Source organism: Chenopodium quinoa, unplaced genomic scaffold, assembly GCF_001683475.1.
Source record: "Chenopodium quinoa cultivar QQ74 unplaced genomic scaffold, ASM168347v1, whole genome shotgun sequence".
Classification (NCBI taxonomy): domain Eukaryota; kingdom Viridiplantae; phylum Streptophyta; class Magnoliopsida; order Caryophyllales; family Amaranthaceae; genus Chenopodium; species Chenopodium quinoa.
In genome coordinates, this window is record NW_018744616.1 from 4,617,585 (window position 1) to 4,640,430 (window position 22,846).

General features: G+C 37.4%; 1 protein-coding gene across 1 annotated transcript; it reads right to left on the reverse strand.

Annotated features, from left to right (window-relative positions):
• Positions 1-1,250: 1,250 nt before the first annotated feature.
• On the reverse strand, positions 1,251-22,180 carry LOC110700073 (prolyl 4-hydroxylase 1-like). The gene is made up of 12 exons (XM_021877575.1): positions 21,941-22,180; positions 20,347-20,394; positions 19,362-19,430; positions 18,164-18,216; positions 16,484-16,549; positions 5,999-6,073; positions 5,312-5,386; positions 4,622-4,692; positions 4,464-4,515; positions 4,282-4,371; positions 1,715-1,807; positions 1,251-1,616 (listed from the first exon to the last, which is right to left on the reverse strand). The coding sequence occupies exons 1-12, from the start codon at positions 22,002-22,004 to the stop codon at positions 1,509-1,511; spliced, it is 864 nt and encodes a 287-aa protein (XP_021733267.1). The 5' UTR covers positions 22,005-22,180; the 3' UTR covers positions 1,251-1,508.
• Between the last annotated feature and the right edge of the window lie 666 nt (positions 22,181-22,846).

A 22,846-nucleotide genomic window follows, 5' to 3' on the forward strand; every position in this document is an offset into this window, starting at 1 on the left:
TATAATGAGAAGGAACCATTAGAAGTGGGCCACAAACTTTTTTCAAAACTTCAAAAAACTCAAAACAAATTGATGTTGATAGAAAAGATTATCTCTAGATTTTTGTGGGTACCTTCTTCAATTGTTATTGTAAAGAATTGAGATAACATAAATTTTATTGTTGTTTCAATTTTTATGACTGAGTTCCGTACTTTATGCCCTTTTTAGTTGTGCTTCTAATGATATCAACAAAGTTGAGATTGGTGAGGCCATCACTATCCACAACGAATGGCCTCTAAGGCTCTAACCTCCCTTAGTGATTTAGTTGCTTGAAGCATTATATATGCACACTGAACTAGAATAAATGCGGTTATACGACTAATTTCAATCTTCATACAATGTCATTACAAGACATAATATACTTAGCGATTTGAATCTTCTTTTAGTTGATTAATGCAATTCTGTATAAAGAATTTGATTAGTTACATACATCAAAGTAATTTTCATCTCTCACTTCAGTTTTGCTCAAATTCATTAATATTAATCCAGTTCAAATTTATTAATTTCATTTCAGTTCAAATTCATTCAATCCAGAATAACAAGATCCAAGATTTTACTAGGTTCACCCCCTATTTTGTCAAAACTTGGGTTGTGTGAAATAAACTTGTATGTACCAAATCATATTATCTAAACTTGTTTCCACAACAGTCTATTTATTACAAGTATATGTGAATGTCAAATCTTATTAATGTAGCAAGGACCCAAGACGTGGATACTATTAGGCTGACTTGCTTCTTTAGCGTATCAACAGACCATTAGGAAAGCCCTATAAGCATTACAATGACATTTAAACTGCATTACATGCAGTTTTTAGCGTACTATTGGAGTGGCCAAATGGAGTGTCTAGGTCAAGTTTGGGTTAGGTATTTAGTGTTCTAATCAAATTTGGGTCACTCTTCCAGGCATATGCTGAATGCTGGTCATTGTGTTGGTGGTTTGTTGTCTTAATACCCGAATCTAGTTGGTTATTTACAGCTGGGACTTCGACCTAGGCAGAATACAGTTTTTTGATAGAAAACGAATCTCCTTTCAAGGCATATGAGTTGTAAATTAGTTCGAGGAAAAATAAAATCCTGAACAATTTATAGCAGTGGAACTTAACAAGTTGATGCAACCAGATGGTATTATGCCAAAATCAACCTGGACAGAAGCCAGGATGTTCTCGAGAACTATCTAAGCTGAGTATAGCACCCAATAAAAGGGTTATGGAGGCAGATAAATGGCGTTTCCTATAATTACATGATATGTATATATGGAGATCTCTAAGAGTTCAGTTGAGAAGCAAAACTCTGTGGTTCGCTGTACAAGTCTTCTAACTAACCTACTCTATCTCTCTTATATCTAAATCCAGCCGATGTCACATGGCAGTTATCCTCTATGTATCAGACTAAAAAATGAGGGAACACATTTGAGAGTCTTGCTTTCAAGAATGAAAGGAAAGGATTTTCGTATCAGCCATATGTTGGGTGCTAAGCTAAGGCTCTCTGCCTCATCCATTTGGTAGCCGACCATTTCTCGCCAGAAAGCACTTCACATCCACCATGTAAACTACGTGGATCAGGTTGTCCATCAAGACCCTGCAACGAATTTAAGGAATAAATCAATTCACCAAATTCAAGGTTTGATAACATTGCATGCATCTTTAAACCTGAGATACTTTGTAATGCTAACTTACCATACTCCAAAAAAGAACGGCATCTCCTTTGAGTGGTTTTACAGACATTCCTGAAACCATCTTCCCACCACAGCTGCATTCACCAGAACCAGCCTGACAAAACAAACAGGTATATACTCAAGAACCAATCGGGGGTTTATTTCTCTATCATATCTTTATCCTGGTAAAGAAGGTAGCAGGAAGGTATCATTTCCAACAATTTTTAGCCACTTAGAGATGACTGTTAGGAATTCATTATGCAGCAACATATTTTCACTGTTGAGAGACGACTGTCCTAATCATCTTTGTTCTTTTTACCCCTTGTTTCTTAAGAAAACATACTTGTATAGATCTTCAGTTGCAAGCATATGCAGTCAAGTGGAATTTAAAGATAAACTTATATGAGACATGCATCTAATGCTGATACGCAACGAGCTGAACATAAATTTAGCAACTCATCGCACTTGCATGAGGTGGAGATGGATGGAGGAGATGATGACATAGATAATAAGACGAGGAGATATATTGGGCTATGAGGCTTAGAGACTCATCAGAAAAGAAAAGGCAATGATTATCCTAAGCACTCTAAATAACCCATGATTATCCTAAGCATTGTAATGAATAAAACTTGTCATCAAAAATACATTACTACTCCCCCCTACCAGCACCACCTTTAGAAAATACTCAACTTATTTATGGAAACTGCTTTCAACACAAGTCTTTCAGAAATTGCCTTTTCAACTGAGTTAAGATGGATCTTGTATACATCAGGATATTACTATTTCCTAAGCTTAAGATATAAACTACAGTGCTCTGACACTACTTTCCTAGGCAAAAAGAGCTCTAATTTACTTCTATAAAACTTTGCAGGCACCAAAAAGATAATATTTGTATTAAATATCCCAGAACCATAAAGGCTCTCAGATTTTCTATATGAGCCACTTTTTAAACCGCAAGTCATCAGGGAACCTAACAAATAGCATACAAGCATAAAGAATAATTGAGAAAGGAGAAGTAGAACACATAATGACACAAAGCAAAATTCCTTAAAATATAGTCATTCACAGAAACAACATTCTTTTATCATTGTTTTCAACCACATGACTTATCCTTTTGATCAGGATAAGATTGAAATCATCTGAAACACCACTTTCTTTCTGATCAGATGGAGCCCCTGACCTGCTAAATGTAAAATAAATGGTAGTACTCTCATAGGTTGTTTTCTTGTGATTGCCGGCAGAACCAGTCAAAAAACAGCTCTAGAAGTGTGACATGCAATGAAATAGGATAGTGATAGCAAAGCATTTGTAAGAGAGCAATATCAAAATTATAGGGAAATTTTCAATGGTAGCTACATAAAACTGCACATTCTCTTTGGTAGCAAAACATTTTCAAAAATCTCTTAAATAGGATTGGATTTATAATTTTTCTCTGAACCAGCTATATTTTGGTACCTCTCAATTAAATTAAGCTAAAATAGATTAAACATAGTTTAATAATAAACCAGCACAATGTATAAAAAAGCTCAAGGAGCGCTGAAGCGAGAGGGGTTATGCTGCGCCTAGGCGCGCCAGTGCGCCTTACATCAACAGTACAAAAATTTTGGCTGAAGTTTGCTCAAGTGCACCTTGTGCGCTTTTAGTGTGCCTCATGCACCTAACCTGCCAGACCAAATTAAGCGCTTACCCCCTATCGCCTTGCGCCTCAGCGCCTAGGCGCGCTTTTTCAAACACTACACCACCATCCTCCAATTCCTCCTCAACCTCATCACCGTAAATAACCAGCCGCCCCTCTCCCCTCCCCTTGCTGCCCCACCTTTTACCCTTAAACCACCCAGCCACATCTCCCTCCCCCCACAAAACCCTAAATCACCTCCCCCTTTCCGCGACTTATCCATGGCGCACCACTGCACCACCACCCTAACCCTCTTCTTCCTTATAACCCTATTTTCTCTCACCTCTCCCACCATGATCAATTTCGATAAACGGCCCAAAATACCCATCTATGAATTCGGGTTTACTGATACAGGTCACCTTGAACTCAACGTTACTGAAATCAACCTCTGCAGTCATAACAACAACATCGATATTTAGGTTCTTCCTCTATACTTGTGATTCATGACTTCACGTCCTCTTGATTTTTTGTCAATTGATTCCACGGGGTAGGTGGGGGTGGGGGGGGGAGGGAAGGTGTGCTGGCGGTTTGGGGGAAAGGTAAGGGCGATAGAGTGTTTCATTAGTGGTGGAAGGGGAGGCAAGGGGAGGGAGAGGGGCGGCTGAGTGTTTTCTGCGAGGAAGAAGGGTAGTTAGGTGTTTTCGGTGGTAGGAGGTGGAAAGGAGGGTGGTGAATGTGGTAGTAGTGGTGAGGGTATAACCATATTAAAGGTCAATTATGTTTAATTTTCTATAATATGGCTAGGTTAGAGAAAACTTATTAATCCAATTTCTAAATTTAAGAGAATCCTCTTAAAAATTTGCTACCAATGAGAATGCGTAATCTTGTATGGCTACCATTGAGAATTTCCCAAAATTAAAGAGATCAAATCATCAAAGCACCTAACTATTGTGCACAAATCTACTCAGGCTTACCATAGGAAAATATGTTTCACCCCCTTCAACATTGTCACTTAAGTACATAAGCATTGTTGCAACTCTTTGACCACCTCGCTTCACATTAAACTGAAATCACACAGAAGTTAAACAAAAAAACATCAACAAAAAAGACAAGCATGTGCAACAGATGGTTCTTGTCATAAGAAGACTCAACTTACAGAATCAGAAAAGTAGTCATGGTGGGGTTTGTAAAATTGATCCTTCTCGTACCTGTGTCAATCAAATATTAAGTTAAATTGTCAATAAATAAATAAGATATAAAGAATGCTATGATACTCCAAAATGATTCTAGTTAAAAACACCATAAGCAAATCACCTTAAAACTTGAATGAGCTCCCCATTCTCTGCTGGTACTTGAGAGTAAACAGAAATTCTTTTTTCTATTGCCTGATGATTCAAGGGAAATAAGAGAATACCATTCAGTCATTCAAGTAGCAGTTCACAATCAGAAATAAATGATAGTATCCATCCATTGTAATCTGGCTGTGGTAGGGTGTGGAAATAAAAAAAACCCCAAATGCTTGCAGGTGTAGTAAAGGCAGTCATCCATGTTTCCACACACCCATCACCCACCCCCCCCCCTCTCTCTCTCCCTACGAGTTAGGGCGGGGGTGAAGAAGAGGGGTGAATGGCATAAGGGAGTACATACTCAAGGAAGTACACCAAATGAATCAGTCAAGCAAATCTCAGAACTTCATCCTAAAGCATGAATATACACCGTTTCTACATCTACAATTTTCAATCTCATGATGCATTAGACTATGACCCAGATCAATAAGATCCAGATAAAGATTATTTTTTATTTTTCTCCAAAAAATAACATTAAATTCTCTTCTTCTAAGCAATTAGAACATTAATAAATTCACAATCATCACACTATAAGACATTAGAGAATATGATACCAATGCAATGAATTTCCAAATATAAACTTAGCAACCCTGCAAAATTGCTAAAAGAAAGCCAAAAATTTCCAGTAGAAAAAGGGCTAACAAACTAACAACCCTACCTCTATCAATGGATACTTCCTCTCATCTGGATGTAAAAACATTCCAGAACTTGTCCGAACTTCACTTCGAACTCCCTAAAATCATGCATGGTAATGATTAGACACATTGTACATAACAAATTCATGCAAGGAAATTATGCTACCACTAAATATAAAAGTCCACCCCATAAATTATACAAGTGAAATTTACAAGTCATTAATATAGAGATTGAGGGAAAGGATACCAAGATAAGAAAAAAAAAAAAAAAAAAAAAAAAAAAAGCTGTACATGGAATTTCCCTAGTAACTCAAAAAAAGTGTCTAGTGCAATGGTTTTGACAAATTGTAGAAGGACTAGATACTTAAGGGGAATATAGATAAAGTTTAGAGCACAAGTGATACATAACAGATAAAGTGTTAACAACCAAGCTATCATGAGCTGATAACAGGAGATACATATAACAGAAAAAGTATGGTCAACATGAATATCATAATCTACAATAAGGATACAAGATGGTCATTACAACAATATATACTTAAAAAGTATCTAGAAGAAGAAATCCATGCAGAATTTATCCAAGTCTATCACCACTAATCCATTTTACCCTCTGCTACTTATTAACCCAATAAAAAAAATAAAAAATAAAAAAAATTAAGCAAGGAGCAGCCACAAGGCCCACGAGGAAAAAAAGAGAAAATTGCAACAACCTTTCCAGTTTTTGTGTCGACCACAGTAGAAACCTGTAGGCGAGGCAAAGCTATAGCTCTCAAATAATCACATTCCTGGAGAAAACAATAAACTTTTGATCAGCAAATAAATTTCAGTTAAACTTTGAGTAAATTACGCGTAAATACAAGACACCATTTCAGGCCTACAACTTGATAATGCTGTGAAGGGGGATGGGCATCAAATCAACAAGATTACACAGTGGTTAGTACATGAATGTATGGGATTTTGTGTGTTCTTGAATTAAACTTGTAGTTGTTGTAGCTTTCACGTGGGAAATGCAAACTACTAAGCAAAAAACAAAAAGAAATGCAGCCTTTTATACTTCATTGATCCAAACTTCAAATTCAACAACAGTATTTCTCTTTGGCCTCTATGAGATATTTCAATAAACAATCAGATGATTTTATTTACTATAATCTGAAGAAATTATATGAAGTTACGTGTATGTGAAGGAATTGGGTGACATGCGTCTCGCCAAAACAATGGTGAGATGAATATTAGGTTTTGCTCATTTTATATCAGGTCTTGCACATATCATCAGAAGTGTTGAATAAATTATGATCTATTAGGTTTTGGACATACCATATGGTCCCGTGTGGATTCATGCATGTGGTAATAATTCCTCCATTTGTTTGAAAATAAATTGCAACATTTAACTTTTATACCTATCAATGTACAATTTTAAAACTAATATTCTAAAACAACTTGGTAGTAAAAATTAAGGAAAGCCAATATTTTGAGAGTGTACACTAAGACTAAACAAATAATTGTTGATGAAATAACATGTAATTTTTTATGTATTACTAACAATTATTATCAAATCCAACATATCCATGCTTTTTTTTTTTTTTTAAATGGAAGATATATGAAATTAATAGCTTGACAAATTCATTAAATTTAACTACTACATCAAATGAAGATGATTGGTTTGAATAGAGATGAATAAATAATTGATGATTAGATCGATAAGGAATAAGATCATACGAAGTATATGATAATTAGTTGTAAATGTAATTGAAAATGTTTAGTGGTGTCTATGTGCTACTCATTGTCTAGTCATTCTGCAGTTTTTGTGTTTTGTAAATAGTAATACATTATCTTATCTTTTTCAAATGTGGAGTACAAGATGTAGTTTGATTAATTATGCAATAAAATATTTAGATTAGCTGGTAAGTCATTTATAGTTCAAATGGGGACATGGGGTATTGTGGGTTGCAGTCTACATGCACAAATTTTTAACGTATAGAAACTACTGAACTTACGCTTCAAGGATATGGCACCATGTCAACCTAAACAGGGCTGACAAGTGGCATGGTAGCAATGCTTTACTTTGCGGTATAGGAGATGTATATGTAAATACAGAGTACCAGAATTTACAATTATTAGTTTTTTTATAAATAATTCACCAGTGTTCAAGGGTCAAATTTTGAGTTTCTATTGTCATATTTTGCATTGTTTGTATCAGTTACTAATGTCAATTCAATTTATGAGCGTAACTGCGTAAGTCACTTTGATAACTATTATTAAGGATTCATATCAAATTAATTAGCGTGCAAAGTTTAATGTCTAAGTTATTAGGTCAGGCTTTAAAGATTTGGTGACTGTTTATTAGAGTGATGGCAGTTTTATAGATTCTTTGTCAAAAGTCTCCAAAATTTAACCTTTTGTTTCAATCTCAATAAATGAATCTTGTGAAGTCAGTCTCAGCCAATACTTTTCATATGCATATTGATACAGAGTAGGTTCGTGAATTGGTTTATGAAAACCTTAAGCAAGCCCAAAAGTTTATTATAATTATAGCTGGGATTTTGTTTTGGTCCTTAGCATGAGCTTAGCAGCAGCTGGATTTTTATACAGACCGTATTATGTTATGGCATGACACCTCAAGCTAGCAACAGTATTTTGATAAAGTTTATGAGCACATCTATTGTATTTGGCAAGAAAGAAATGTGGCAGCAAACACAAAAATTTTCACACAGCTGGGACATATATTAGTTCATGTTCTATCAGCCTGGTAAATGTAATAGTAGAATAATGTAGTCAAATTATTTCTAGGACAAGTTTGATTATTAGATAATCTGTCATACAAAAGTTTATTCATTAGTCAGTTTTGCTGCAAGGTTTTACCATGAAATAATCTTGAGTTTTACATTAGTATCAGGTAGTGATATTAGTTTATGTTTCTAAACTTATTTCAACTCTTTTAGGAACAAACTAACAACTCACCAATACAAGGGCCTTATGTTGTAACATTCATTTCTACATTGACTTTATGAGAGCATTGTATCATATCCAAAATTAAATTGTTTTGAAAATTACAGTCAAAAAACATCAATAACAAGTGAAACTATTCATTATGTATTAGAAACTTTATTTTTATTTTTTTAGTTAAACCGAGTAAAGGTTGTTTGGAACTAAATCTTTGCATAGTCAAATACGCATCAATCAATATTCAGCAAGTCAGTATTAGCTGGCATGACCAGAGAGCTCAAGCTTGACAAAACATAAAGTTCGCCAGCGATTCTCAGACCCCTTTGAGAAAATATGGCAGGTTCAACAACAAAAATAATACATGGTTGAAAAAAGAAAAAAGAAAAGGCTCAAGCATGACAGCTTATCAAATTTTTTTCTTTGGCAATACTCCTTTGTCCAAACCCTATGACTTACTAATATAGTATAAGCTAACACCTTCCAAGATATTCTTCCTTGAAATATTAATGTCTATGAGCCAAAAGTGGTTGAATTAAAAAACATATTCAAATCTGATCTTATTAGCTTGATTGATAGTGCAAAAAAAATTCTAAAGACTTTGCTCCTAAGTTGAGTCATGCTATAGGTAAATTGGTGGATTCCTTTCAGCATCCAGTTCTCAATGCACATAATATGTTTATTTCATGAAGTTGAATTAAAATAATTTGAAGTCCAACCTACACTTCGGAAAATATAATGATTACATCTCATGGTATCCTTTGATGTCAATTCTTGCGGACTGGGTTTTCTTAGTAAATGGTCGACAGAGGTTCATTTTTGTATTATTATAGCTCGTATATATTTTATATATATATCTAAGCAATTACATCGGTCAAAGGTAACTAGACGTTTTCCTCTCTACATTATATCACCGACTTAAGCATTAGAGGGGCTTTACGGGTTCACCTACCATGGCTATTAATTTTACATTATTTGCAAGTCACTTTCATCTTCTCACTAGAACAACCACAAGTTAAGATCGTTGTCAATCTTTAAAGTGTTAGGGATGACTTGGGGATAGGACGTTTGATTTTGAATAAAATCGTGGGTTGCGGTCAATTGAAAATCCTTAATAAAATAGCTCGACCAAAATGGTGTGGCCTTTATTTTTGTTGCATCATAATATTAGCTTAAGTTATAAAAAGGATGAGTTTGTTAATCATGCACTTCTTATTGCAATACTTGCAAATGGCACAACATATTAGCCAAGAGGAAAGAGGCAACAAGTAGGTTGTTTAATTTATTTGTGCAAAAGGAAAAGAGCATGAAGTATACCCCCCCCAGAATGACAAGTGGCTTGCTTTATGCAAAATTTTAAGGAGAAGTGGAGAGAAAAGAAGTGGATCAAGTATGAGTAAAATAAATAATATGAGTTGTAAAAGTTACCAAAAAGGGAGGTGTTGCAATTCTTCAAAAACAGCCCAAAATAGCAAGTGTTAAAATTTTATCGAAACTGAGAGGTATAACTCTCTCTCTTTGGAGCTAGTTAAACAAGGTACAACTTTGTTTTACAAAAGAGAGTTATGATTTGGATAAAAAAAAAAATGTTTGACTGTGGATGAGGATTTCATCGCCAAATGTCAATTTGGTGGTGCACTAGTTAAGAAGAAACCACCAAATTTTGAGGGCAAAGATAACGCTTGCCCCCTCAAGGTTAGATTTTGAATAATACTTGACATCTTCTGTAGTTAGTTGGATATATTGTTACATAAAAACTTGAGATTTTGCCTTGGCCCTCTTTTAGTATGGTGTCTCTCTAAACAAACAACAATAAGTCTAATCTGCTCGTAAGTTACTCATATCGAATTAGAGCAACTAGAAATTAGGCTTGGGTCAAGACCATTGCAAGCTTGAATATAAGCTCAAAAATGTGCTATAAACTACCAAGTATCACAGTAATATTAATAGGAAAACAGAGGAAATATGGGACAAAGTTGGGATCTTTGATTGATAATCAACTGTAAATAACAATGGAGAAAGTTTCTACCTTGGAGGCTACACTACTACTACTCTACGGCTACAAAATTACTTCTTTCAACATAAAGAACACTGTTACATTGCTCTCTCTATTTATACTCCTTTTCTGCCCTGATCCCAATACCCTAGCATTCCCCAACTTTGTCCTTTTGTGACAGAATGACAGCAGCTCTTTTCACCACACCTCATAGTGGGAAATCACATTTTGTTTGTCTTTTTGCTACAGCACTGGCTGCTGGCCTTGATCTTGCTCTTGCTCTTTGTTTTGTTGCTTGCGTCTCCTGCCTCAACCCGATCCATAGCATTACTCCCCTCCCGGACATTCACCTTGTCCTCAAGGTGGAAAGATGGAAACCGAAGATTAATGCTGTCAAAATCCTCCCAAGTGGCTTCGAAGTCAGGTAAGCCTTGCCATTTGAGCAAGACTTCAGTGTTAAGCCTGCCCTTGTCCCCTGTCTGTCGCACCCCCAAGACTTTCTCAGGCACTGCTATCAACTCCAGGTCTGCTGTGATTTGTTCAGGAATCGTGGGGTTAACTGGAGCATCTCCTACCCTCTTCTTCAATTGGGACACATGGAAAACCGAATGTACCCTGCTGTTCTCAGGCAATTTCAGACGATAAGCCACCCTTCCAATGCGTTGCAACACTTCAAAAGGGCCATAAAATCGTGCAGCCAGCTTCTCAAAGGGTCGTTTGGCCAGTGATTGCTGCCTATAGGGCTGCAATTTGAGGTATACCCAGTCCCCCACCTCGAACTCCAAATCTCTTCTTTGACCATCCTCGTTTTCCTTCATTAATTGCTGTGCACGATTGATGTTCATGCGCAATTCATCCAGCATCAGATCTCTTTCCCTCAATCCATCCTCTAAACTCTTCACCATGGTTGCTCCCTCGGACACTCTCCAGACCTTAGGTGGGTCCCTCCCGTAAACCACCTTGAACGGTGTCATCTTGGTTGAGGTGTGCGGGGAGGTATTGTAGGCAAACTCGGCCCATGGAAGCCATTGCGCCCAAGACTTGGGTTGGCTAGCCACAAAGCATCGAAGGTAGGTCTCAAGAGATTTGTTGACCACCTCCGTTTGACCATCGGTCTGTGGGTGGTATGAGGTGCTGCGTTTGAGATGTGTGCCCTGTAATCGGAAAAGCTCCTGCCAGAAATTACTCATAAACACCTTATCACGATCGGATACAATAGAAGAAGGAAATCCATGTAAACGAACCACCCCTTGATAAAAATGTCAGCCACTTTCAAGGCGTTAAATGGGTGTTTAAGCCCAAAGAAATGACTGTACTTAGATAATCTGTCCACGACCACCAAGATCACATTCACCCCCTTGGATAGTGGTAGACCTTCTATAAAATCCATAGAAAGGTCGTCCCAAATGGCCTCGGGTACCGGCAGTGGCTGCAGTAGCCCTGCTGCCCCTTGATGAGAGGTTTTGTTCTTCCGGCAAACTTCACACTGACTTACATACTCACTCACTCTTTTGCGCATCCCTGACCAAAACCAGTCTGCTGCTAGCCGAAGGTATGTTTTTACCTCACCATCATGCCCTGCAGTTGGGGTATCGTGATACTCTTGCAATAACTTCGGAATAAACTTGGAAGTTTTTGGCACCACAACTCTGCCCTTGTACAATACCCTTCCTCCAGCTAATGAAAAACCCTTAGAACCATCGTGATTTTCCTCCAGCTTCTTCCTAAGCTCCACCAGCCACGGGTCATGGGCTATTTCCTGCTCTAATTCAGCCCAATCCATTCTCTGTGAAGAAATTAGAGCCCCACATTGAATTACTCCCCCTCCTTTACGCGACAAGGCATCAGCAACCCTATTTGAAGATCCGGGCTTGTACTGAATTTCGAAGTCCATGCCCATTAACTTGCGCATCCACTTCTGGTACTCACTCCCCACCTCTCTTTGCTGAGTTAAAAACCTCAGACTCTGCTGGTCAGTACGTATGACGAACTTCCTACCAAGGAGGTAGTGCCTCCATTTCATCACGGCTAAGCTAATAGCCATTAGCTCTTTTCCATAAATAGATTTCGCCTGATTTCTAACCCCAAGCAACTTGCTAAAATATGCCACGGGTCTTCCTCCTTGCATCATTACCGCCCCCAAACCATACCCCAAAGCATCGGTCTCGATTATGAACTCAAGCTCAAAATTGGGCATTGCTAGAACAGGGGCTGTTGTCATCGCCGCCTTCGAGTTTCTTAAAGGCATTGGCAGCCTCGGTATTCCACCCAAAGCAGTCCTTCTTAAGCTGTGAAGTCAACGGAGCCGCAATTTGAGCATAGTGTGCTACGAATTTCCTGTAATATCCGGTGAGACCTAAGAATCCTCGTAGTTCCTTCAAACTCTTTGGCTCTTCCCACTCAACAATCGCCTTCACCTTCTCCATATCCATGGACACCCCTCTCTCCGAAATCACATGTCCTAGGTATGCTACTTCCCGCCTTCCAAACTCACATTTCTTCCAATTTGCGTACAAGCTGTGTTTTGCCAAGGTATCCAAGACCATCCTCACGTGTTCCTTGTGCTCACCCTCCTCTCTACTATACACAAGGATATCGTCAAAAAAGATTAATACAAACTTCCTCAAGTATGGCTTGAATATCTCGTTCATGAGAGATTGGAAAGTGGCCGGGGCGTTAGTCAAGCCGAAAGGCATTACGAGGAATTCGTAATGTCCTTCATGGGTATGAAAAGCTATTTTGTGCACATCTTCCGGTTTCACCCTTATTTGGTGATACCCGGATTTCAAATCCAACTTGGAAAACCACCTTGCCCCATGAAGCTCATCAAGTAGCTCATCGATGACCGGAATTGGAAATTTATCCGGTACGGTTTCTTTGTTCAACGCCCTATAATCTACACAAAAACGCCAACTTCCATCTTTTTTCTTCACCAAAATTACCGGGCTTGAGAACGGGCTTGTGGAAGGTCTGATGATCCCTGCTTGCAACATCTCATGAATTAAGCGTTCGATTTCATCCTTCTGAATTTGAGGGTAACGATATGGTCTTACACTAACCGGATCGCTGCCCCCTTTTAGCACAATTGAGTGCTCATGATCCCTTTTTGGGGGTAAACCTTCTGGCATTTCAAACACCCGACGATACTCTTGCAGCAGCTCTGCCAAAAACGCTGGGGCTTCCTTCCCTTCATTCTTCCCACTTTGCTCCCCTGCTCCTGCCTTTTCCAACCTACTCAATTCTATCAAAATTCCTTGCCCCTCTTTGCTGAGTGTTCGAACCATTGCTTTAAGTGACACTTGAGTCTTTTCGAGTGAAGGATCGCCTTTGATGGTTCCCGGCATCCCCTTCACCCAAAATTTCATTATATATGTCTTCCAATTGGTTGTCACCGAACCCAATTTCTCCAGCCACTGCACTCCGAGTATTAAGTCTGCGTTACCCAATTCGAGTGGTAAAAAATCTTCTACCACCGAAACCCCTCCTTCCAATTTTACCTCCACGCTCTTACACACCCCATGTCCTTTTACCAACTCCCCATTCCCTAAAGCCACGGAAAATTCCCCTCCTTTGGCTACCGAAATCGCAATTCCCGCCACCAATCTCAGAGCAATAAAGTTATGAGTAGCTACGGGATCGATCATCACCACCGCGGATCGCCCTCCAATGGTTCCTCGCAATTTCATGGTCTTCGGGTTGGAAATTCCAACCACAGAGCAAAGCGACACGCCCACCTCCTCCGTCTCCACCGTTTCGTCATCTATCTCCGGTGTGACCTCGTCATCATCCGCCACCATCAACACGCTCATCTCCTTCCTCCGATGACCCACCGCCCATTTTTCATCACACCTGAAGCAGAGGTTCTTCGCCCTTCTCTCCTGTAGCTCCGCCTCAGTCAGCCGCCTTGTGTAGGTGGTGCTTTTGGTTTGCGAATTTCTCGATGAATTTCCCATATTTACTGATTATTGTGATTCAGGAGGTTTGGACCAAGTCTTACTTGATCCCAAATGATTAGGAACCCCATATTGTTGAATGAGGCCCGATCCAGTTGGTTTGTTCAGGTTTGAAGAGGTTTGAAAAGTTTGGGCCGGCCCACTTCGTGTCATATTTGGAGCCCCCCATTTCTTGGATTGGTTTACCCGTATTTTCTCCTCGATCCGACCCGCGAGCTCCATGGCTCCTTCCAGATTAAACGGATTTAACATTCTCAACTCCGTTTTAATGTCCTCTCTCAACCCGTTAATAAATTGCCCATCATCACAGCCTCGGGGATACCCTCCAATGGCGCCGCCTTCTCTATATATCTCCTCCTATACTCCTCTACTGAACCTCCATCTTGATTCACAGCCAACCATTGTTCGTACAGCGAGCCCGAATAAGAGGGTCGGAATTCATATAACACCCTCTGTTTCAGATCCACCCAACCCACAAACGGACGCCGCTTCTTTTCCCACTGAAACCATTTCAAGGCGGTGTCGTCCATGGCCACGATCGCCGCCTCCAACTTCTCCTTCTCCGACAGTTGGTAGAAATCGAAGAACATCTCCGCCCTCAAAATCCAATTGTCTGGGTCGGTCCCCTCGAACACCGGCATGTCTAACTTCCGGTGCTTCCAATGGCCACGATTTTCTCCGACGGCGTCTCCACCACCACACCCAGGCCAGTGGAGGAACCCAAACGGCTCGTCCTCCCCGTGACCACCGCCTCTCCAGCCTCTCCGTATCAGAGAACGCACCTCGTTCTCACCATTGCCTTGGTTATGACTACCCTCGGCCTCCACGTTGATGGGTATAGGTTGAATGACCGGCGGCGGTCGTGTTCCCTGACCACGAGCTATGGTCTTTTTTATCTCCTCCCGCAATTTCAGGTTGTTTTCCCTCTCAATCGCCGCTAAGCGCTCGTGCTCGATTCTAAAACGATCAATCCTCTCCTCTAGCCTTGTGGTGGTTCTGGCTAGGACATCCTTCGTCCGTTTCCGCTCCACCTCAAGTACACCAGCCACCGGCGCTTGCACCGCTCTCTCGATGGTGGTTTCTTGAGCACCGATCTTCTCTGCAATTGTTTTGAGGTGAGTTTCCTGTAAATCAAATTTATGTTCGATGGTTTGCAACCTCGTCTCTACCTCTCCTATCTTCTCGTCCACCGCATCAGCACGTTGTGACAGAGTAGGGGTCACCATGATCGTACTGCTCTGATACCAATTACTATAAACTACCAAGTATCACAGTAATATTAATAGGAAAACAGAGGAAATATGGGACAAAGTTGGGATCTTTGATTGATAATCAACTGTAAATAACAATGGAGAAAGTTTCTACCTTGGAGGCTACACTACTACTACTCTACGGCTACAAAATTACTTCTTTCAACATAAAGAACACTGTTACATTGCTCTCTCTATTTATACTCCTTTTCTGCCCTGATCCCAATACCCTAGCATTCCCCAACTTTGTCCTTTTGTGACAGAATGACAGCAGCTCTTTTCACCACACCTCATAGTGGGAAATCACATTTTGTTTGTCTTTTTGCTACAACACTGGCTGCTGGCCTTGATCTTGCTCTTTGTTTTGTTGCTTGCGTCTCCTTGCATATAGTATAGGTGCCTCGACCCGATCCATAGCAAAATGTTTGACACCTTGCAACATCATTTATGGAATTTATTGATTAAGACAACAAGGTGAGCAGTATCACATTCACACATGGCGATGTGGTACAATGAGAGACTGATAATACCATCTTAACTGAAGTATGACTGGGCCATCACCAATAGGGGAATTTCATAGGCCAATGGTGTTCGACAACACCTCTAAACAGCTTCAGCATCAATTTTACTATCCCTTCCTACAAGTAAGACTTCAACACTCTAATTCTAACCGAGGCTTATGGCTTACAGCTATGTACTACCTCCGTTTCATATTATTTGCAACGATTAGACATTTTTCCTCTCTACTTTATGTCAAATCATTGCAAATAATATGAAACGGAGGTAATATATGCTTTTTTAATCGAAACAAAAGGCATAAAACAGACACCAGTCACTACAGACAAATATTTAATTAAGAGTATGTATTTTGCCTATAAACGACTGACTAATCACAGGGTCATTTATATGTAGTAACACAATTATTCAACATCATATGCAAAGAAAGGAGGATGGTATTGTTGCTGAATATTGTAGTATTAAGATTTGTAAGAATAGGTGACAAGGCAAAAAAAGAGATCCATCAAGCATGACAAAAAGTGAATGAAGGATACGTACCTCCATGCTCAAAAAATTATGCAGGACAATGATTCGGGGTGACCAACTAATCACCTCAGGCTTCACCTACAAATTCAAAGAAAAGGAATGACCACCATTTGAAGAAAGGAAAACATGCAAGAGTCAGGACTATGAAATTATGTTTACAAGATGTTTGATAGCCAAAATATAAAGAGGGGCCTGAATAATCATGTGACCAACCAGTAAAAGGTATAATAAAAGTTAACATCAAATTTATTGTTGACAATCTTGACATCAATTAATTTATATTTTCACTCAGTCATTCTTGTAATAACTTAGCACTTGTTTATTCTACTGTAATCCTGCAAGGGAAGAAATTGAACCTTTTCTTAATTTATTAGCTACAGGCCAACAGCTATTATATAACTCAAATTTGCATCATGTAATCAATCTCCTCTTGAACCATCAAAAGATCTATTCTATAATTTAACATAGCTTGTGTTTGCAGCTAGTTGAGCTAAATTCAAGCATTCATACAATATACATAAACCAAGGAAAAATCATTAGTAAGGTGGCAAGTGGTTATTCCTAAATACACTGACCTAGTCTCAGTTTTTCTTAGTTACCTTAAGGTGGTAATGGCCAATCAAATAACTTCCATTGGAATTTATATTCCCAGTTACCAAAAATAAAAATAAAAAATAGTAATAAAATAAAACCTCCCCGCTAAATAGATTGGACTCAGGTCCCATACAGCCATACCAAATATCAGACGCCTTTCAATAAGATTGGTCTATAATCAGATATCAAGGTCCATACCCATATTGTAGTATTGAGGATCCAACACAAGTACTTGAGCCCAAATGAAGGTGAATACATTGACTATGTAATTTTGGGCAACAATAATAAATCTAAGGATACTTTTATCTGAGACCAACACACACTGCTCGCAAATTAATGAATCCTAGGCCACAACACCTTTTCTCTCTAAAATTGTCACACTGAAATTTTCTCCTTCACTTCTATCTCGCATAGTAGCTTTGCGTATCTATTGCTCTAGCATATATAAACTAAAAGATAACAAAATCCTCATAATAGTTATATGTAGTACCAATGGTATAAATGGAAGTATGGAACTATGAGACTGATGTGAGTGAAGAGATAATAGGCGATTGGTACATATGCCGTAACAAATCAAGTTTATATACAACTTCCCCGGATTTACATTCACCATGTACGACAAAGAGGCCTGTCTAATGAGTCATAAATGTTGAAACTATTATTGGTTGTCCTTTGACTAATTATTCTATACTTGCACAATGTTCTCCAAATTTATAACACAATCTAATTAAACACTATAGGAAGATTGTCAGCATAAGGAAAGAAAATAACACCTAAATCATATAGTAAAACATAGTAGGTTTTATCCTGGGTAAATTTTACGTTTTGCATCCAATACGATTCAAAAAATGTTTAACCTGGGGTCTCTTTGCAGTAATTCTCAATCACCAATGGAAGAAACCCAATAAATTAAAAGGAGTCACAGTAATATCCAACTAATAACCTGCTTAGATAGAGAAATAAGAGAATAATGTACAATAGACACAATTACAATACTATGGAGAAAAATGATATGAAAATGGGCATAGCACTCTGGAATGTAATGGAGCAACATGTAGGATAATAGCTACTTAAGTCCAATTTTTAAAAATAACTTACAAGTCCAAGGCGTAAAAGAGCAGCTTCTTTGTCATTACCCCAACCAACAATGCCTGCAAAGCCAAAGGAAAGAATAAACAAAGTCCAGCTATAAGAAAAAAAAAATTGCATTAAGAAAAATGATCAGAGAGACTAACATTTCTATGAGCCAGAAAATAGACACAAAGAAAAAATGTAACAAAGCAGACACATTGAACATCCCCACCCCAAACAGAAAGGGACAAAATAAAATTCTATGAATGCTGATGCAACTGAAAATGACTTTCTTCTATCCATCAGGATGGCATAAATCAAATTCAAACACAAGTAAAAACATAACATGATAATTAAGGAAAGCAACCAACAACAGTTTTAAGACTTTTAACGGCTCAATTTCCTAGCATTAGTCCTTGGTAATTTGGTATTGTTTTCCATCTTGTTTTTCTTCTTGCTCTTCTTCCTTCTCCTTGAGAAAGCAGTATTAGAAACAAAATATGAAGGGTTGGAATGACTATTCAATTATAACAGGCACAAAAGTTAAGTATTAATTCAAAGGTACTCCTGACTGGCTGACTCCGTTTTGTACAGTCTCTAAAAGACAGTATTTCGACTCAGGATTGCAATAACCTACCTCTTCCTCTACTTCTTTTGTGTTCAATATCCTGGGAAATTTAAATCCCCAAAGTTCTAGGTGTCTAGCAGAAAAAAGCTTATTATAATGGTACAAGAAAAGATGCATACATCTACACCCTCTCACTCTGCTCCAAATAAAGCCTTGGGTGCATAGGAAGGAGTAATGCGGGGGAATAGCAACACAATAATAAACAATAGTGAACAAATAAAAAGCATAGCAACATGACTTTGAAATACTACCTAGAGATATACTTTCTAGAGAGTAGAAGGCGCCAGAGAATTTTCATAGTCACACAAAAACATCACATTATGTCCTGAGTTAAAATTTAAAATAAATGTATATATTCTTGAAAGCATGCTTTGCCTGTAGTTGAGTTGTGAAACATTTATGTTAGCATAGAGAAAATATGTATCATTAAAATAAATCCTTTTTAACAGCAAATAATAAATAAAAAAAACCTCATTTGGGCATGGTATGCCATAGAACAAACAAAACTGTATACTGAGGCTACAAAGAACAAGTATCATTATAGACTATTCAGCTCATTAGATAAATACTTTCTGAGAAGAACTAGAGGATATAAACCTGTGGACAAGGGAAGATAGCCTTCAGCCTGTATTTGCTGCATCTTTCTAGATGATGGAAGACCCGTGCCTGTAATTAATGTAATTGATAAAAACAATCAGTATAAGGGCTATTGTGAATCATTTCACCATACATCAAAGTCCTTCGAGTATACCAATATAAGTCCTCATTCCTTAATGTATCAAAATCCTTTAAGCCATACTACACAATGTTACTGCATTATGCCATATAGTAAAATCCTAGAACCATATTACATCAAAGTCCTCACTTGTCAATTTCCTTATCCTATTCCATCTAATTACAATCCTTAAGAATACAACATAATAAGTCCTTACCAATAAATTGAAATTTTCACTATAACCAACTCCTCATACCTATCATATTACAACTAATACATGCTGATGAAAAAGTTGCCTAAGAATGACTCCAAGTTTTGTAAAAAGATGTTGCATACATTGAGATTAACAGGGCAAGTGCAGCCACTTCCAGGCACATTGTGCCCGCATAAAGTAGAAGCATGCCTTATGTTTTAGTTGGTTGTCCTAGGTAGCAACAACTCATTTACACCCTTTATCAAATAAAACAAATGCTTATCAAGACACTATTAATGGCTTTTAATGGCTAGAAGTAATAGACATTTTTTTCCTTCTAATGGCTTCACAAATGTAAATGTGGGTTATTCTGTCGTTTTTCTTTTTGGTAACGTATTCTTTCATACTTGCATTTGAATATATAAGCATCTAATAATATAATACCCATGAAAATAAAGAGTATAGTAAGGAAACAGATCAATGGAAGGTATTTTGGCCATTCTAAAGAGAAATCATAAGCAAACACTATGGACGGTAGGGTATGGCCAATCAGCAATGTATCTTTCAAAACAATAAACTTGCATTGTTACAATGCACTTGACCTAGTAACTGAGAAATTTATTAGTAATATACAACTGAAATACTACAAACAAGGGACATAAAATTATTTGTACCAGATGAATCTTCGAGCTGAGATATGAATGCTAACTGAAATAAAGCACCTGCAAATGTCAACAACGAATCAGTCTTTTTTTGTCTCGAAGCTGATGAAAATGGTCTATCAGGAATCAAGATCATTATAAACATATACTCCCACCTTTCTATTTGTTATATACTCCCACCTTTCTATTTGTTACACTCACTCGCAATTTTCACTGTCTCCAACGCAAGTGTTTGACCAATTATATCTTTAAATACGTGCTAGTGTAAATTATGAAAATTTGATATTGGGAAGAAACACATTGCAACAATGAAAATAAGAGCTCACATAATAACTTTTTATAACTATATATAAGCAGCAATACACAGTCAAAGTTGTTTTATGTTGACAGCTTTGACCTCGTTTATAGTGAGTAGAAAAAAAAAACAAAGATACTACCAATTAGTGAAAGACAAAATCTAATGACAAGGTGAACAAACGATAAATAATTATTAATAGAAAATAAAATATTAATTAAAAAAAATCAAGCAGAAAACAGTAACCATATAATCTAGGAACAATGCATCTATAAGTAATTATTAAATGTTACAAATTTTGAGAGTCTAACCTATAGAAGCAGCAATGTAACTTGTTCCTATTGACATTCATAACTTCATAAGCATATATACGGTGTCTTTAAAGAAAAACAATCCACATGTCAAATAATGTCTTCACCGAAGATGCCACTCACAATAGTATTATTAAATCTGCCATATAAAATTTGGAAATGTAATGGCATTGAGCACAATGAGAAAATACAAGTTTATCATCCTGATAATTTTGTAATATGCAATTACTGAAGTTCGACAACATTGACAGTAAAATCAATGTTAAAGAACCCCAAGTATAAACATATATTTTACATCAGAAATTCATTCTTCAATTGTTAAATTATTCAACTAAAGAAATCTGCAATCTATACAAATATGTAAACTGTAAAATAAAAAGGAAGTGATCTCAGATACAAAAATCGCATATCACATGATACAAATGTAGCATCCCATGATGATTACAGTAAGAAGAGTAATTTTCGGCATCAATTTAAATGCAATTTCAACAACTTTTTTTTTCCTTCTCTCAAAATTAAGAGCTCCCAAAATTCAAATTTACGGAGGTCTAATTCCTGTAAATGCAATTGTAATGTGTGTTATCTAAATATCAAATATCAACATAGGGCAATGCATTCACAATTCCAATTTTCCGCGGTTCGTTCAAAAATATCAATGTACTTTGATTTCACTTGTTATTCTCATAAACTAATCAGAATTTCTCAAAATATTCAACTGGAAAATTTGTAACGTGATCCACCAAAATTAAGACAGAAATTATAATTTCATAAGCAGTAATTTGTGCAATAGAAACAAAATCGTATAACAGGAGTAACTGATAAAAATTCACAACACATTCACAAAATTCATACTGTAATAACAAACAAAATTCAGCTGCTATAAATTTCATCAAGTACTAAATCAAAGAATAAAATTGTACAAAGTTGAAGATGATAATCAACAAATTTGATAAATTAATCAGTTAATTAAACAAAATCATAGAATAAATCAAAGAATTACCGATGATCATGCCAATAGTGACAAATGTGAGTAGACCGAAGACGACTTTGATTGCAGTCGCCATTTTGAGTCGTGAAATATGGTGACAAATTGTTTACTGAAATTGTGTTTGAATGAGTGAGAGAGAGAAAATCAGACTCCGACGGGTTAATCGGAGTCCTAAATATGGTAAATGTTTTTATGTCAAAAAAAACAAAAACCAAAAGTGTTTTAAACGCCCACAGCTTTGAAATTGGCCCCTTCGCTCTCGTACTTTGCCCCCTTTTATACGTGGGTTGACTAGTCTTTTCTCTTTTTTTTTTTTGACACAACTAGTCTTTTCTCACTTGCAAATTTGATATCACAACAAGTTTTAGGCAAGGTTATGTTTACATGATTTTATACGATCTGATTTGAATTATATCCTTTCCACGGGTGTTCATAGTGTAGTTTCGATGCGGCTTAGTGAAGGAGTTGTGTCTTCGATAAGTGCAATTACTAGATATATCAAGGATCACTATTATAGAGATAATAAGTTCGTTCTCTTGGGGCGTCATCATATGTTGCTAGACTATGAGAAATGATCTTTGGGCTAGTCAAATAGTCCAAACCCCGCTAGAATGGATCCTATGAGGTCACACACAAGGGTATTGGGTTAAGTAAGTTAGAGGCCCATTAATGGGCTTCATGAGCAATTAACTAATCATGAAATGGATTGGGCTAGCATAGTTAGATGAGAATTAGGTTTTAGGCTTTTGACATGGGCTCTTATTTAGAGATGAGATCTATAAATAACATTCATGCCTAGGGTTAAAAGTAAGCAGTTATAATTCACACACAGTGTATTTTGACATCAAGGCAACCAATCCCAAAGACCCTAATTCCTCTCTCTAACTCACGACTTTCTCTCTCCTCCCCTCGTCCGTA

Excerpts from the sequence above, each read along its gene's own strand:
- LOC110700073 (XM_021877575.1), bottom strand. The coding sequence starts at position 22,004 with ATGGCGACTGCAATCAAAGTCGTCTTCGGTCTACTCACATTTGTCACT. Across the intron at positions 18,217-19,361 it reads CTATCTTCCCTTGTCCACAG|GCATTGTTGGTTGGGGTAAT; the intron begins GTTTATATCCTC and ends TTGGCTTTGCAG. Across the intron at positions 6,074-16,483 it reads ATAATTTTTTGAGCATGGAG|GAATGTGATTATTTGAGAGC; the intron begins GTACGTATCCTT and ends TGTTTTCTCCAG.